The following is a 15179-nucleotide window of genomic DNA, read 5'->3' as shown; positions in this document are numbered from 1 at the left end:
ATGTTCCTTTATTTTGGGCAATAACTGTTCTTTCACACTGACCCCTCTACTGTTGCAGCATAATAATTGGACCATGGTAGGTAACACGAACAAAGGTGTTTCCCCCCCCCCCTTCCAACCCAGATTCCAGACAGTCAAGGATGATCATCCTGAACATCGACCATTGGTACCGTGTGCAGAGCAAGTGGTCTCGGTGAGACTGTCAGAAATTGAGGGTGTTGCATGTGTTGCATGCATTCAAGTCGGAACTTAGATAAATGAAACAGAGCAAAAAAAAAAGGTTTACAAATTACTGTATTAGTAATTTGGGGGCGCGGTCATTTTTGAATAGGCATTCTTCGCCCTGCTCCCGTCCAGTAAGAGATACCGAGGCATACGGTCTCGTACCAGCAGGTTTCGAAACACCTTCTACCCCCAGGCCATGACTCATGAACGAATAATTTATTATTATTTATTATTGTTGTTTTTATTTATTATAACTGTATTTCTATTAGCATTTTTATCATTGCTATGCCATATTTATTCCAATGTTGGGAGGACTCGTAAAAATCAACATTTCATTGTGCAGTACACACGTCTGCTGCATATATGACAAATAAAATTGAATTGAATTGAATTGTATTATTGTACCATTTTACCAGTTTTGCGTATGTATCACCCTTTTTTTCTGTAATTTATCCCCTTCATTCACTTAATCTGATACTTTCGCAAGCTGAGACAATGTACAGCAGTTCCTGCTGGCTGGCTACCAGGAGTGACTCCCAAGGTGTGACCCTTCCCATTCATTTTCTTTCTCCCAGTGCAAGTAGCTGCAGCTTCCATTCAGCCTCTCATTCAATGCGGTTCAGCTGTGGAACTAAAGCAGGATTTGAACCTGTGTCCATCTCCCACTCCACTCCACTGAGGAGTTAACGGGCTCATGTTTAGCACCACCCTGAAATCCCACAATATGCCATTGGCTGCTGTGTGCCTCCAGGCGTGGTAACGGTTTATTGTTCCTGTGAATTTTCATGTGAATCTGGGTGAGGACCTCCTCCTGCCAGTTTTCTGATCAGGATTGAGGACTGGTGTACAGAGCAGCCTCGATTATTTCTTGTGACAAATATCTCCTCCATTTTATCAGCTTTACATCTTCTTTGAACTGTGTAGATACTTGGCTATTCGATATCCCCTCCGGTCCCGGGAACTCCGAACTCCCTGCAATGCAGTTACAGTCATGGTAGTGATATGGGGACTTTCCATCGTCTTTGCTGGGCCCTACCTGAGCTACTACGACCTCATCCCTTACGAATGGTTTTACATCTGCATGCCAGCATGGCAGGAGCCAAAGAGGAAAATTATGGACACGTCCACTTTCATATTTGGATATATAGTCCCGGTTGCAATTATAAGCCTGTCTTATGCGAGGACGATCAAGTATCTCTGGACAGCAGTGGACCCAATAGAAGACATATCTGAGTCCAAGAAGGCCAAGAGAAAAGTGACCAAGATGATTATAATTGTGACTGTGCTGTTCTGCCTCTGCTGGCTCCCTCACCACGTGCTGATCTTGTGTTTCCACTACGGGCACTTTCCCTTCAATCAGGCCACCTACGCATTCAGGCTTCTGTCCCACTGCATGGCCTATGCCAACTCCTGCCTCAACCCCATCGTCTACGCCCTGGTTTCCAAGCACTTCCGAAAAGGCTTCAAGAAGGTTTTCAGCTGCTTGTTGAGCAAGAAAGGAATTAATAAGGTCCACGTGGTTCACGTTGTAAATATGGTTACCGGCTCCACAGAGGTCACGCACCTGAATGACGAAAACGGGAGGCAGCATGGCTGTGAGCTGAGGGACAGGCAACCTACTAAACCTCAAGGTACAGCAATGACCATCACAATGCCATATCGGCGGCCATCTTGAAAACACAAAGCTGTCTCTAAAGAACTCATTCGCTTTCAGTGTCTCTACAATTTCTGTGTACTTATCTTTATTGTGTATATATACACCTATATATTACATAGTCCTTATGTTAGTTGTTGCTGTGGGTGAATATAGGCTTGTATCTAAAAAGCTAAAGAATGAACCATTTACGTATATTGGAAGCATTTTACTGGATTTTCATACTTTGGGTGTTTCCACTATAAAGTCACTGCCAAAAAACAACTTACACTTACAAAGCACCTTTGGCATTTTACATAGTTAGAACGTGGGAGAAAGTTAGGGAGGAGCTGATTGAAGGCATGGTCAAAAAAGCAAAAAAGAGCTTGCATTCCTGAAGCACCTTACATGACATCCCAAAGCACTCCACAACCAATGAAATACTTTTGAGGTGTAGTCACTGTTGCAATGTAGGGAAATACAGCAACCAATTTGTACACAGCAAGGTCCTACAAACAGCAATGAGATAAAAAATACAGGTAATCTGTTTTATTAACGTTGGTTGAAGGATAAATGTTGGCCAGGACACCTCACCTGCTCTTCTTCAAATAGGATCCGTTGCCGCCACCTAAAAGGCCAGATGTGGGCTGAATTTAACAAATGATCAGAAATACAGCACCTACAACAATGCAGCACTTCCCTGCTACTGCACGGGAGTGTCAGCCTAGATTACATGCTCAAATTTCTGGAGTGGGGCTCAAACCCACACCCTGTGAGTCAGAGGCAAGAGTGCTACCACTGAGCCAAGGTTGACACCTAATGTAAACCTGGAGGAAGCTCTTAGAAGTTGGGGATAGGGGAAGCAAGGTGGAAGAGTTTAGGCAAGACTACCAGGGAACAGGAATATGAAGGATGAATGTGGTGGAGTAGAAGAAGTGAGGGACATACAGAGGCCAAGACTCACAAGAGTGGAAGGTCTGAGCTGGGATATCGGCCTAGAGGAGGCTGCAGAGGTAAGGTGCGACATAGCTGTGGGGGAATTTGTAAACAAGTGTGCAAATTTTGAATTCTATGTGGTTGTGAATCAGGAGTCAGTGGAGGTTGACAAGGACTGGGGTGAGTTGGAATTAATATGGGAAAGGATAGGATACTCCTGTTAAAAATTACTTGTCCATTTGGAAGGATCAGACATCATTTTTGAATGTTAGGCTTTCCACCGCAAATGGCTCTCACCCAGCTCGCTCACTCAGAATAGTCTTTTTCTCCCTCTCCCTTTTAATAATCTGTTTTATTTTCTACTTTAGATTCCCCACACCACACAGCATAGAAACATAGAAACATAGAAGATAGGAGCAGGAGTAGGCCATTCGGCCCTTCGAGCCTGCTCCGCCATTCAATGAGATCATGGCTGATCATCCAAATTTAGTACCCTGTCCCTGCCTTCTCCCCATATCCCTTGATCCCTTTAGCCTTAAGAAATATATCCAACTCTTGAATATATTTAATGAACTGGCCTCCACCGCCCTCTGTGGCAGAGAATTGCACAGGTTCACCACTCTCTGGATGAAGAAATTCCTCCTCATTTCAGTCCTAAATGGCTTACCCCTTATCCTTAGACTGTGACCCCTGGTTCTGGACTCCCCAGCCATCAGAAACATCCTTCCTGCATCTAGACTGTCCAGGCCTGACAGAATTTTATAGGTTTCGATGAGATCCCCTCTCAATCTTCTAAACTCCAGTGAGTATAAGCCCAATCGACACAATCTCTCCTCATATGTCATTCCTGCCATCCCAGGTATCAGCCTGGTGAATCTTCGCTGCACTCCTTCCATGGCAAGAACGTCCTTCCTCAGGTAAGGTGGCCAAAACTGCACACAATACTCAAGGTGCAGTCTCACCAAGGCCCTGTACAACTGTAGCAAGACATCCTTGTTCCTGTACTCGAACCCTCTTGCTACGAAGGCCAACATACCATTTTCCTTCTTAACCACCTGCTGCACCTGCATGCTTACCTTCAGTGACTGGTGCACAAGAACACCCAGGTCTCTGCTACAGAACAGAACGGACTATTGCATTTTCCCACTATTTCACACTCCTGACTTGTGCCATCTGCAAGGCACAAGTAAAGAGTGTGATGGAATAATCTCCACTTGCCTGGATGAGTGCAGCTCCACCAACACTCAAGAAGCTTGACATTTAACGCTGGACAAAGCAGCCCGCTTGATTGGCACCCCATCCACCACCTTAAAAATTCACTCCCTCCACTACTGGCGTACTGTGGCTGCAGTCTACAAGATGCACTGCAACAACTTGCCAAGGCTTCTTCGGCAGCACCTCCCAAACCCACGACCTCTACTACCTAGAAGGACAAGGGCAGCAGGCGCATGGGAACACCATCACCTGCAAGTTCCCCTTCAAGTCACACACCATCCTGACTTAGAAGTATATCGCAGTTCCTTCATCGTCGCTGGGTCAAAATCCTGGTACTCCCTCCCTAACAGCACTGTGGGAGCACCTTCACCACATGGACTGCAGCAGTTCAAGAAGGCGGCTCACCACCACCTTCTCAAGGGTAATTAGGGATGGGCAATAAATGCTGGCCTTGCCAGCGACACCCACATTCCATGAACAAATAAAAAAGAAAGAGCAGATGGGTGCTGACATTTTGTAATGATCCTCACTTCCTCACGCTGCCATTTACAACCACAGAAATTATTTAGCAGCTAACAAAACATTCAGACGCTGAGCCAGAATCGGAGTACGTCCAATACATAACTAGCCAGTACTCCCTCCACTGGACCAGCATTATCATTGCAATGTTCCCCCTCACTGTGGAGAAGCAGTTTGACCCTTGTTAAGTGTTTCTCACTGACAATCTTACTGCGATCACCACATGGAGAATAATGACAGAAACAGTGAGAAGAGAGAAATAGAAGGAAAAATACTGAGAAAAGGAAGAAGATTGTAGAGTACTTCCACGCTGATGCACCTGTTACTATGGTAACAGATTAGGCCACGCTGAATCTCTGTCATAATTGGTCTTTTTCCATGTGCCCTCTGGCAGGATGGTGGAGTTCCTTTGAAGGGGATCTACCAGCATTAAATGTTGAGAAACAAGATTAATATTTACAGTAGTACAACATTTCTATAAATTCTGACAAATTGATTCCTTAAATGTCAACACAGACATTAAAAACCTGGGGAACTGTTTTGTCCAGTATTGCTGTCGTAACGTTACATTAATTTTTATTGTGTTTTGCTTAATAAATACATGTTTGAAAAGAATGATATCCTATGCTCCAGTATATAATTTACTGATTGTCATGCGGTACATTTTCTGAATTGTGTCAGGAGTTTGTATGAATGTGACGTTCTCTATTCGTGAACATTTCACCATTTGTAACATATTGTGGTATTGCTAATAAAGTATATTTAGTGTTGAGCAATCCTCTGTAATCCTTTCTGTCTACTATATTTTTTTCCAAAATGCTTAATGAATCATTATGCGCTTCCTCACCATTTGGGAGTGAGCGTTATGTTTGCGAGAAGATAGTGTTTGATTGATGTGCACCCTCAGACATGCCCCCAAAGCACTTCAACAATGTAAGGGGGCAGCAGAAGAAGACTCTGTGTTGCCCAGACTCCCTCCCACCCCCATGCAATTTTTTTGCATCTTAAGATGGGTGGAAAACTGGCAGATCCAGGTTCTGCTGCAAATTCAACCACCCCCCCTCCCCCACTCTCTGAAATTAGAAAAACAGAAACATAGAAAAATAGGAGCAGGAGTAGGCCATTTGGCCCTTTGAGCCTGCTCCGCCATTCAATATGATCATGGCTGATCCTCTATCTCAATACCATATTTCTGCTCTCTCCCAATACCCCTTGATGCCTTTTGTGTCTAGAAATTTATCTATCTCCTTATATAAATATATTCAGTGACTTGGCCTCCACAGCCTTCTGTGGTAGAGAATTCCACAGGTTCACTACCCTCTGGGTGAAGACATTTCTCCTCATCTCAGTCCTAAAGGTCCTACCCCGTATCCTGAGACTGTGACCCCTCGTTCTAGACCTCCCAGCCAGAGGAAACATCCTCCCTGCATCCAGTCTGTCTAGCCCTGTCAGAATTTTATACGTTTCAATGAGATCCCCTCTCATTCTTCTAAACTCTAGTGAATACAGGCCTAGTTGACCCAATCGCTCCTCATACAACAGTCCTGCCATCCCAGGAATCAGTCTGGTGAACCTTCGCTGCACTCCCTCTATGGCAAGTATATCCTTTCTTAGATAAGGAGATCAAAACTGCACACAGTACTCCAGGTGTGGTCTCACCAAGGCCCTGTATAACTGTAGTAAGACATCCTTGCTCCTGTACTCAAATCCCCTTGCAATGAAGGCCAACATACCATTTGCCTTCCTAACTGCTTGCTGCACCTGCATGTTTGCTTTCAGTGATTGGTGTACAAGGACACCCAGGTCTCTTTGTACATAAACATTTCCCAATCTATCACCATTTAAATAATACTCTGCCTTTCTGTTTTTTCTACCGAAGTGGATAACTTCACACTTATCCACGTTATACTGCATCTGCCAGTATTTGCCCACTCACTCAACGTGTCCAAATCGCCTTGAAGCATCTTTGCATCCTCCTCACAACTCACAATCCCACCTAGTTTCATGTCTTCAGCAAACTTGGAAAAATTGCATTTGGTTCCCTCCTCCAAATAATTGATATATATTGAGAATAGCTGGGGCCCAAGCACTGATCCCTGCCTGCCACCCCGAAAAAGACCCATTTATTCCTACTCTCTGTTTCCTGTCTGTTAACCAATTTTCAATCCATGCCAGTATATTACCTCCAATCCCATGTGCTTTAATTTTGCACACTAACCTCTTATGTGGGACTTTATCAAAGGCCTTCTGAAAATCCAAATACACCACATCTACTGATTCTCCCTTTTCTATTCTACCAGTTACATCCTCAAAAACTCCAATAGGTTTGTCAAACACGATTTCCCTTTCATAAATCCATGTTGACTCTGTCTAATCTCGTTGATATTTTCTAAGTGTCTTGTTATCACATCCTTTATAATAGACTCTAGCATTTTCCCTACTACTGATGTTAGGCTAACCAGTCTGTAGTTCCCTGTTTTCTCTCTCCCTCCTTTTTTAAATAGCAGGGTTACATTTGCCACCCTCCAATCTGCAGGATCTGTTCCATAATCTATAGAATTTTGGAAGATGACAACCAATGCATCCACTATTTCCATGGCTACCTCTTTTAGTACCCTGGGATGAAGATTATCAGGCCCTGGGGATTTATCAGCTTTCAGTCCCATGAATTTCTCCAGCACTATTTTTTTACTAATACTAATTTCCTTTAATTCTTCCATCTCACTAGACCCTTGGTTCCGTAGCATTTCTGGGAAGTTATTTGTGTCCTCTTCCATGAAGACAGAACCAAAGTATTTGTTTATGAAATAACAACAGAAGACGCTGGAAAAGCTCAGCAGGTCAGGCAACATCCGTGCAGAGAGTAATAGAGTCAACATTTCAGTGTCGAAATCCTTCTTCAGAACTGAGAAAAAAAGGCAGGAAACGAAAGAGATTAAAAGGCAGTTTGGGGGCTGGGAAATGGGGGTGGGGATGAAAGAAGAGGCATTAAGAGATATTCAAGGTGAGACGAGATGGTAATAGGACAGGTAAAGAAACAAACAATGGCTCTAGGTGAATTGTGAAATGCGCTGGCAGAGTGAAAGACAGCTGCCATGTGGGAGAGAGAAAAAAAAGGAAAAGGCACAAACCAAAAGTGTGGATAAAAAATATGAAAATATGATAGGGGCCGAGGTTATGATCTGAAATTGTTGAACTCGATATTCATTCCGGAAGGCTGTAAAGTGCCTAATCAGAAGGTGAGGTGCTGTTCCTCGAGCTTATGCTGAGCTTCCGTGGAATAATGCAAGCGGTCGCAGACGGTGAGGTCTGAGTGGAAATGGAGCGGTGAATTGAAATGACAGGCGACCGGAAGCTCGGGGTCACTCTTACGGACTGAACAGAGGTGTTCCGCAAAGCGGTCACCCAATCTGCGTTTGGTCTCCCCAATGTAGAGGAGACCACATCGTGAGCAGCGAATACAGTATACTAGATTGCGAGAAGTACAAGTAAATCGCTGTTTCATCTGGAAGGGGTGTTTGGGGCCCAGGACAGTGGGAAGGGGGGAGGTATAAGGACAGGTGTTGCATCTCCAGCGCTTGCACAGGAAGGTGCCGGGCGAAGGGGAAGGGGTGCTGGGGGTGATAGAGGAGTGGACTAGGGTGTCTCGGAGGGTGTGGTCCCTACGGAATGCTGAAAGGGGAGGGGAGGGGAAGATGCATTTCGTGGTGGGGATCACGTTAGAGGTGGCGGAAATGGCGGAGGATGATCCGTTGAATGTGGAAGCTGGTGGGGTGAAAGGTGAGGACAAGGGGAACCCTTTCGTGGTTCCGGGAGGGAGGGGCATGGGTGAGGGCAGAAGTGCGGGAGATAGAATGGACTTGGTCTAGGGCCGTGTCAACCACGGTAGAGGGGAATCCTTGGTTGTGGAAAAAGGAGGACATGTCAGAAGCACTGGTGTGGAAGGTGGCATCGTCAGAGCAGATGCGGCGGAGACGGAGAAACTGGGAGGATGGAATAGAGTCCTTACAGGAGGCGGGGTGGGAGGAAGTGTAGTCCAGGTAGCTGTGGGTGTCAGTGGGCTTGTAGTGAATGTTGGTCAATAACCTATCCCCAGAGATGGAGACGGAGAAGTCGAGGAAGGGAAGGGAAGAATCGGAGATGGACCATGTGAAGGTGAGGGAAGGGTGGAAATTGGAGGCAAAGTGAATGAAATTGTCTAGTTCAGGGCGCGAGCAGGAAACGGCACCGATACAGTCATCAATGTACCGGAAAAAGAGGTGAGGGAGGGGACCCAAGTAGGACTGGAACAAAGAGTGTTCCACATATCCCACGAAAAGGCAGGCATAGCTAGGACCCATGCGGGTACGCATAGCAACACCTTTAATTTGGAGGAAATGAGTGGAGTCAAAGGAGAAGTTGTTCAATGTGAGAACAAGTTCAGCCAGGCGGAGGAGGGTGGTGGTGGATGGGGGCTGGTTGGGCCTCTATTCAAGGAAGAAGCGGAGCGCCCTCAGGCCATCCTGGTGGGGGATGGAGGTGTAGAGGGATTGTACATCCATAGTGAAAAGGAGACGGTTGGGGCCAGGAAACTGGAAACTGTTAAAGTGGCGGAGGGCATCAGAAGAGTTGTGGCTGTAGGTGGGAAGAGACTGGACAAGAGGAGAAAAGATAAAGTTGAGATAGGAAGAGATAAGTTCCATGGGGCAGGAACAGGCTGAAACGATGGGTCTACCATCACGGTATTCCAGCATTATTATGGATTTCCAGCATCCAAAGTATTTGTTTAATTGCTCAACCATTTCCTTGTTCCCCATTATAAACTCTCCTGTTTATGACTGTAAGGGACCTACATTTGTCTTCACTAATCTTTTTCTTTTTACATACTTGTAGAAGCTTTTGCAGTCCTCTTTATGTTCCTTGCAAGTTTACTCTCATACTCTATTTTTCCCCTCTTAATCAATCGCTTGGTCCTTTTTTGCTAAATTCTAAACTGCTCCCAATCCTCAGGCTTGCTACTTTTTCTGGCAACTTTATATGACTCCTCTTTGGATCTAATACTATCCTTAATTTCTTTTGTTAGCCATGGTTGGGCCACGTTTCCTTTTGTGTTTTTGCGCCAGAAAGGAATGTATAACTGTTGCAATTCATGCATTCATTCCTTAAATGTTAGCCATTGCCTATCCACCGTCATGCCTTTCAATGAAGCTCCCCAATCTATCATAGCCAACTCACTCCTCATACCTTCGTAGTTTCCTTTGTTTAGATTTAGGACCCTAGTTTCGGATTGGACTACTTCACTTTCCATCTTGATGAAGAATTCTATTATGTTATGACAGCAAAATACTGCGGATGCTGGAAATCCAAAATAACAACAGAAAACGCTGGAAAAACTCAGCAGGCCAGGCAACATCCGTGGAGAGCGAAACAGAGTCAATGTTTCAGGTCGAAGACCCTTCGTCAGAACTGAGAAAAAAGCAGGAAATTAAATGGATGAAAAAGCAAGTTTGGGGGCTGGGAAATGGGGGAGGGGATGAAAGAACAAAAGGGAGGGTCTGTGGGGGGTGAAGAGACATTAAGAGATATTCAAGGTGAGACGAGATGGTAATAGGACCGGTTAAGAAACAAAGGATGGCTCTAGATGAAGTGTGAAATACGCTGGCAGAATGAAAGACAGCTGCCATGTGGGAGAGAAAAAAAAGGAAAAGGCCAAACCAAAAGTGTGGATAAAAAATATATATAAAAATATGATAGGGGCTGAGTTTATGATCTGAAATTGTTGAACTCGATATTGAGTCCATAAGGCTGTAAAGTGCCTAATTAGAAGATGAGGTGCTGTTCCTCGAGCTTACGCTGAGCTTCCGTGGAACAATGCAAGAGGCTGAGGACGGTGAGGTCTGAGTGGAAATGGAGCGGTGAATTGAAATGACAGGCGACCGGAAGCTCGGGGTCACCTTTACAGACTGAACAGAGGTGTTCCGCAAAGCGGTCACCCAATCTGCGTTTGGTCTCCCCAATGTAGAGGAGACCACATCGTGAGCAGCGAATACAGTATACTAGATTGCAAGAAGTACAAGTAAATCGCTGTTTCACCTGGAAGGGGTGTTTGGGGCCCTCGACAGTGGGAAGGGGGGAGGTATAAGGGCAGGTGTTGCATCTCCTGCGCTTGCACAGGAAGGTGCCGGGTGAAGGAAAAGGGGTGCTGGGGGTGATAGAGGAGTGGACTAGGGTGTCTCGGAGGGAGCGGTCCCTACGGAATGCTGAAAGGGGAGGGGAGGGGAAGATACATTTGGTGATGGGATCACGTTGGAGGTGGCGGAAATGGTGGAGGATGATCCATTGAATGTGGAGGCTGGTGGGGTGAAAGGTGAGGACAAGGGGAACCCTATCATGGTTCCGGGAGGGGGCGGTAGGGGTGAGGGCAGAAGTGCAGGAGATAGAACGGACACGGTCGAGGGCCATGTCAACCACAGTAGAGGGGAATCGCGGTTGAGGAAAAAGGAAGATATGTATGTCGAGGAACCAACTAGAGATCAGGCCATCTTAGACTGGGTATTATGTAATGAGAAAGGATTAATCAGCAATCTTGTTGTGCGAGGCCCCTTGGGTCGGAGCGATCATAATATGATAGAATTCTTCATTAAGATGGAGAGTGAAGTCGTTGACTCAGAGACTAGGGTCCTGAATTTAAATAAAGGAAACTACGATGGTATGAGGCGCGAGTTGGGTAGGATTGATTGGGGAATGTCACTCAAAGGGTTGACGGTGGATAGGCAATGGCAAACATTCAAAGACCTCATGGATGAACTACAGAATTTGTTCATCCCAGTTTGGCATAAAAATAAAACAAAAAAGGTGACTCAACCGTGGCTAACAAGGGAAATTAGGGATAGCATAAGATCTAAGGAGAGAACATATAAATTGGCCAGAAAAAGCAGTAAACCTGAGGATTGGGAGCAGTTTAGGATTCAACAAAGGAGGACAAAGGGATTAATTAAGAAGGGGAAAATAGAGTATGAGAGTAAGCTTGCAGGGAACATAAAAACTGACTGTAAAAGCTTTTATAGATATGTGAAGAGAAAAAGATTGGTGAAGTCAAGCGTAGGTCCCTTGCAGTCAGAATCAGGGGAATTTATAATGGGGAACAAAGAAATGGCAGACCAATTAAATACATATTTTGATTCTGTCTTCACAAAGGAGAACACAAATAACCTCCCAGAGATGTCGGGGAACATAGGGTCTGAGGAAAGGGAGGAACTGAAAGAAATCAGTATTTGTAGGGAAATGGTGTTAGGGAAATTGATGGGATTGAAGGCAGATAAATCCCTAGGAAATTGACGGGATTGAAGGCAGATAAATCCCCAGGGCCTGATAATCTACATCCTAGGGTACTTAAGGAAGTGGCCCTAGAAATAGTAGATGCATTGCTGATCATCTTTCAACATTCGATAGAATCTGGAACAGTACCCATGGATTGGAGGGTAGCTAATGTTACCCCACTATTCAAAAAAGGTAGTAGAGAGAAAACGGGGAATTACAGACCAGTAAGCCTGACATCGCTAGTCGGGAAAATGCTAGAGTCCATTATAAAAGATGTAATAGCAGAACACTTGGAAAACAGTGACAGGATCGGACAAAGTCAACATGGATTTACAAAAGGTAAATCGTGCTTGACTAATCTACTGGAATTTTTTGAGGATGTACCTGGTAAAATAGATAAGGGAGAACCAGTGGATGTGGTGTATTTGGACTTTCAAAAGGCTTTCGATAAGGCCCCGCATAAGAGATTAGCGTGTAAAGTTAAGGCACATGGGATTGGGGGCAAGGTATTGACTTGGATAGAGAGCTGGTTGGCAGACACACAGCAAAGAGTTGGAATAAACGGGTCTTTTTCCGAGTGGCAGGCAGTGACTAGTGGGGTACCGCAGGGATCGGTTATTGGACCCCAGCTAGTCACAATATATATTAATGATCTAGACGAGGGAACTAGATGTAATAGCTCCAAGTTTGCAGACGACACAAAACTGGGTGGGCGTGTGTGCTGTGAGGAGGATGCCGAGAAACTTCAGGATGATTTGGACAGGTTGGGTGATTGGGCAGAAGCATGGCAGATACAATATAACGTGGATAAATGCGAGGTTATCCACTTTGGTGTCAAAAACAGGAAGGCAGATTATTATCTGAATGGCAATAGATTGGGAGAAGGGGAAGTGCAATGAGACCTGGTTGTCCTTGTGCACCAGTCGCTGAAGGTAAGCATGCGGGTGCAGCAGGCGGTTGTTGTGTATGTACCTTTAAGAGAATAACTGGTCTCAGACTGCAGTACCGGCAGTCACCACCCCTGTATAAAAGGCGCTAGTGCACCTCTGTTGTTTTCAGTTTCACTATTGACTTCCATCAGTAAAGACGTGTTTTGTTCAACTCCTGCTGTCCGTGTCTCAATCATTCACGGACGTAATACTGGCGACGAGCAGATACGAACCTACCTACAGTCTGCACCACCTCCTGGGATCCATTCCTACAGCGAAGTGCGCAGAGGTCGAGGCCAGAAAGAAAAGAAAGTAAGAGGCAGTAGAAACGGGCGTCGACCGTGGGCATCTGCCCTGTGTTGCGGAGTTGAAGATTGCTGGAGAAGCTGTCGGAAGCGGGGCCTGGTTCCTGTCGACGGTGCTCCAGCTAATCGGGCTGGTGGCAGGTAGTGCACTGATCCTTCCTGGGCTGCGGCGGTCGCGAACTCGAGCGGGTGGTTTGCAACGGGGCCGAGCAGTGTTGTCGGGAAGAGAGAGAGAGGGTGGAGCACACAGGGCGCGGCTGGTGCTACGAAGCCGGGCTGCGGATAGACCCGCGAAGAGGGAGGCAAGAGTCCCACAGGGTTGTTCCACGACGGGCAGATAATTAAAAAAAAAGAAATATTAAACGCGCAAGAAACCGCGAGGAGCTGCAGGTTGCAACGGGAACCGCGGAAAGCAGCGCTAACAACAGCGGGGACGAAGGCAAAGCGCGGGAGGCGCCATCTTAATCAGCGGGGAAGAAGGCAAAGCGCGGGAGGCGCCATTTTGTTAAATCGGGGAAGATGGCAAAGCGCGGGAGACGCCATTTTAGATTTGCAAGATGCTGAAGACTGGCTGTATCACTGCTTTTGATAATACAATAGAGGACTGGACCACGTATGTGGAAAGAGTCGAGGTATATTTCGAGGCAAACGAAATAGCGGAGGAGAAAAAGGCATCGATATTGCTAAACTTAATGGGCGCTAGAACGTACGGCCTATTGCGGGACCTGATTACTCCAGCCAAACTGAAGGCGAAGAGTTTTAATGAAATTGTTGCTGTCCTACAGGAACACCTAAACCCTGCACCGCTGTTGATAGCAGAAAGATTTAAATTCCACAGGAGAACTCAGCATAAAGATGAGAGCAATGCTGAGTACCTTACGGAACTACGCAAGCTATCAAAGCACTGCCAGTTCGGAGCAGGACTGGCAGATACCCTACGGGACAAATTTGTCTGTGGACTCCTGAGTGAAGGAACACAGAAAAAGTTACTCTCAGAGAAAGAGCTGACGCTAGATCAGGCTTTCAGCGTGGCAGTATCGTATGAAGCAGCAGCCAGGGGAGCTGCAGAAATTCAACAAAAACCACAGGAATATGGCACCCACGAAATGACACGGGGATTTGCAAAATGTTATCGCTGCGGCAGAACTAACCATGACCAGAAGGACTGCTGGTCCAAAGACAAAATATGCAGGCAACGCGGGAAGATGGGACACATTGCACGAGTTTACAGGTCTGGGAAGAAGACTAGCGACAACAAAAAGGCTACTTGACGACGTATACGGGGCAAAAAGTATACCCCAGTGGAAAAATAAGGGTGCCTTTCGAATACAACGGCAAGAAAATACGGAAATTGTATCTCTACATACTGCTAAATGGTGGACCACCGTTATTGGGACGTGAATGGATCAGGAAGATAAACTTAGATTGGCACTCCATTCTTGCAATGACGGTGGACGGTAAAAAAGATGAAGACGTCACTCCTGGACGATTGTCAACAATTTTAGCTAACGCCAAAGAGGTATTTCAACAAGAACTGGGCACGCTTAAAGGCGTAACCGCCTCGATTAAAATAGAAGAGAATGTAGTTCCCAAGTTTTTCAAAGCAAGACCGGTACCATATGCAATTCGCCCAGCCGTCGAGGCAGAGCTGGAGAACCTGGAGAAGGCAGGCGTGTTGTCTAAGGTCGACTGGAGCGAGTGGGCGACACCCATCATTCCTGTCATGAAGAAAACGTTAAACAATAAGTCTGGGGAGCCAAGGAAGATTTGCATCTGTGGGGACTTCAAGGTGACGGTGAACCCAGTCCTTCACACAGTACAATATCCTCTTCCAAGGATAGAAGACATCTTCACCTCACTGTCTGGAGGGAAGTGTTTTACAAAAATTGACCTAGCACAAGCATATTTGCAGATGGAGGTTGAGGAGTCCTCTAGGAAGTATCTCACGATAAACACTCACAAAGGTCTTTACCAGTATCATCGATTGGTATTCGGAGTAGCATCGGCTCCGGCGATATGGCAAAGAGCGATGGAACAAGTCCTGCAAGGGATTCCGGGGACTCGGTGTTACTTGGACGACATCCTTGTGACAGGTGAAGATGACAGTGAACACCTTAA

The 15179-nt window shown here is 45.8% G+C and overlaps 1 protein-coding gene across 1 annotated transcript in view; it reads left to right on the top strand.

Moving 5' to 3' along the window:
- The window catches only part of galr2b (galanin receptor 2b), a 137640-nt gene extending 132345 nt beyond the window's left edge, over positions 1–5295 (top strand). Inside the window, exon 3 of the mRNA XM_086002242.1 lies at positions 1150–5295. Coding sequence (XP_085858368.1) covers positions 1150–1900 — 751 coding nt within the window. The 3' untranslated portion in view covers positions 1901–5295. The remainder of the gene's footprint in view (positions 1–1149) is intronic.
- The last annotated feature ends 9884 nt before the right edge of the window (positions 5296–15179 follow it).

The sequence above is a fragment of the Somniosus microcephalus genome, chromosome 11 (assembly GCF_052327205.1).
Source record: "Somniosus microcephalus isolate GS21.2 chromosome 11, FLI_Smic_1.0, whole genome shotgun sequence".
Taxonomy (NCBI): Eukaryota; Metazoa; Chordata; class Chondrichthyes; order Squaliformes; family Somniosidae; genus Somniosus; species Somniosus microcephalus.
This window is presented reverse-complemented; position numbering and strand designations above follow the sequence as displayed.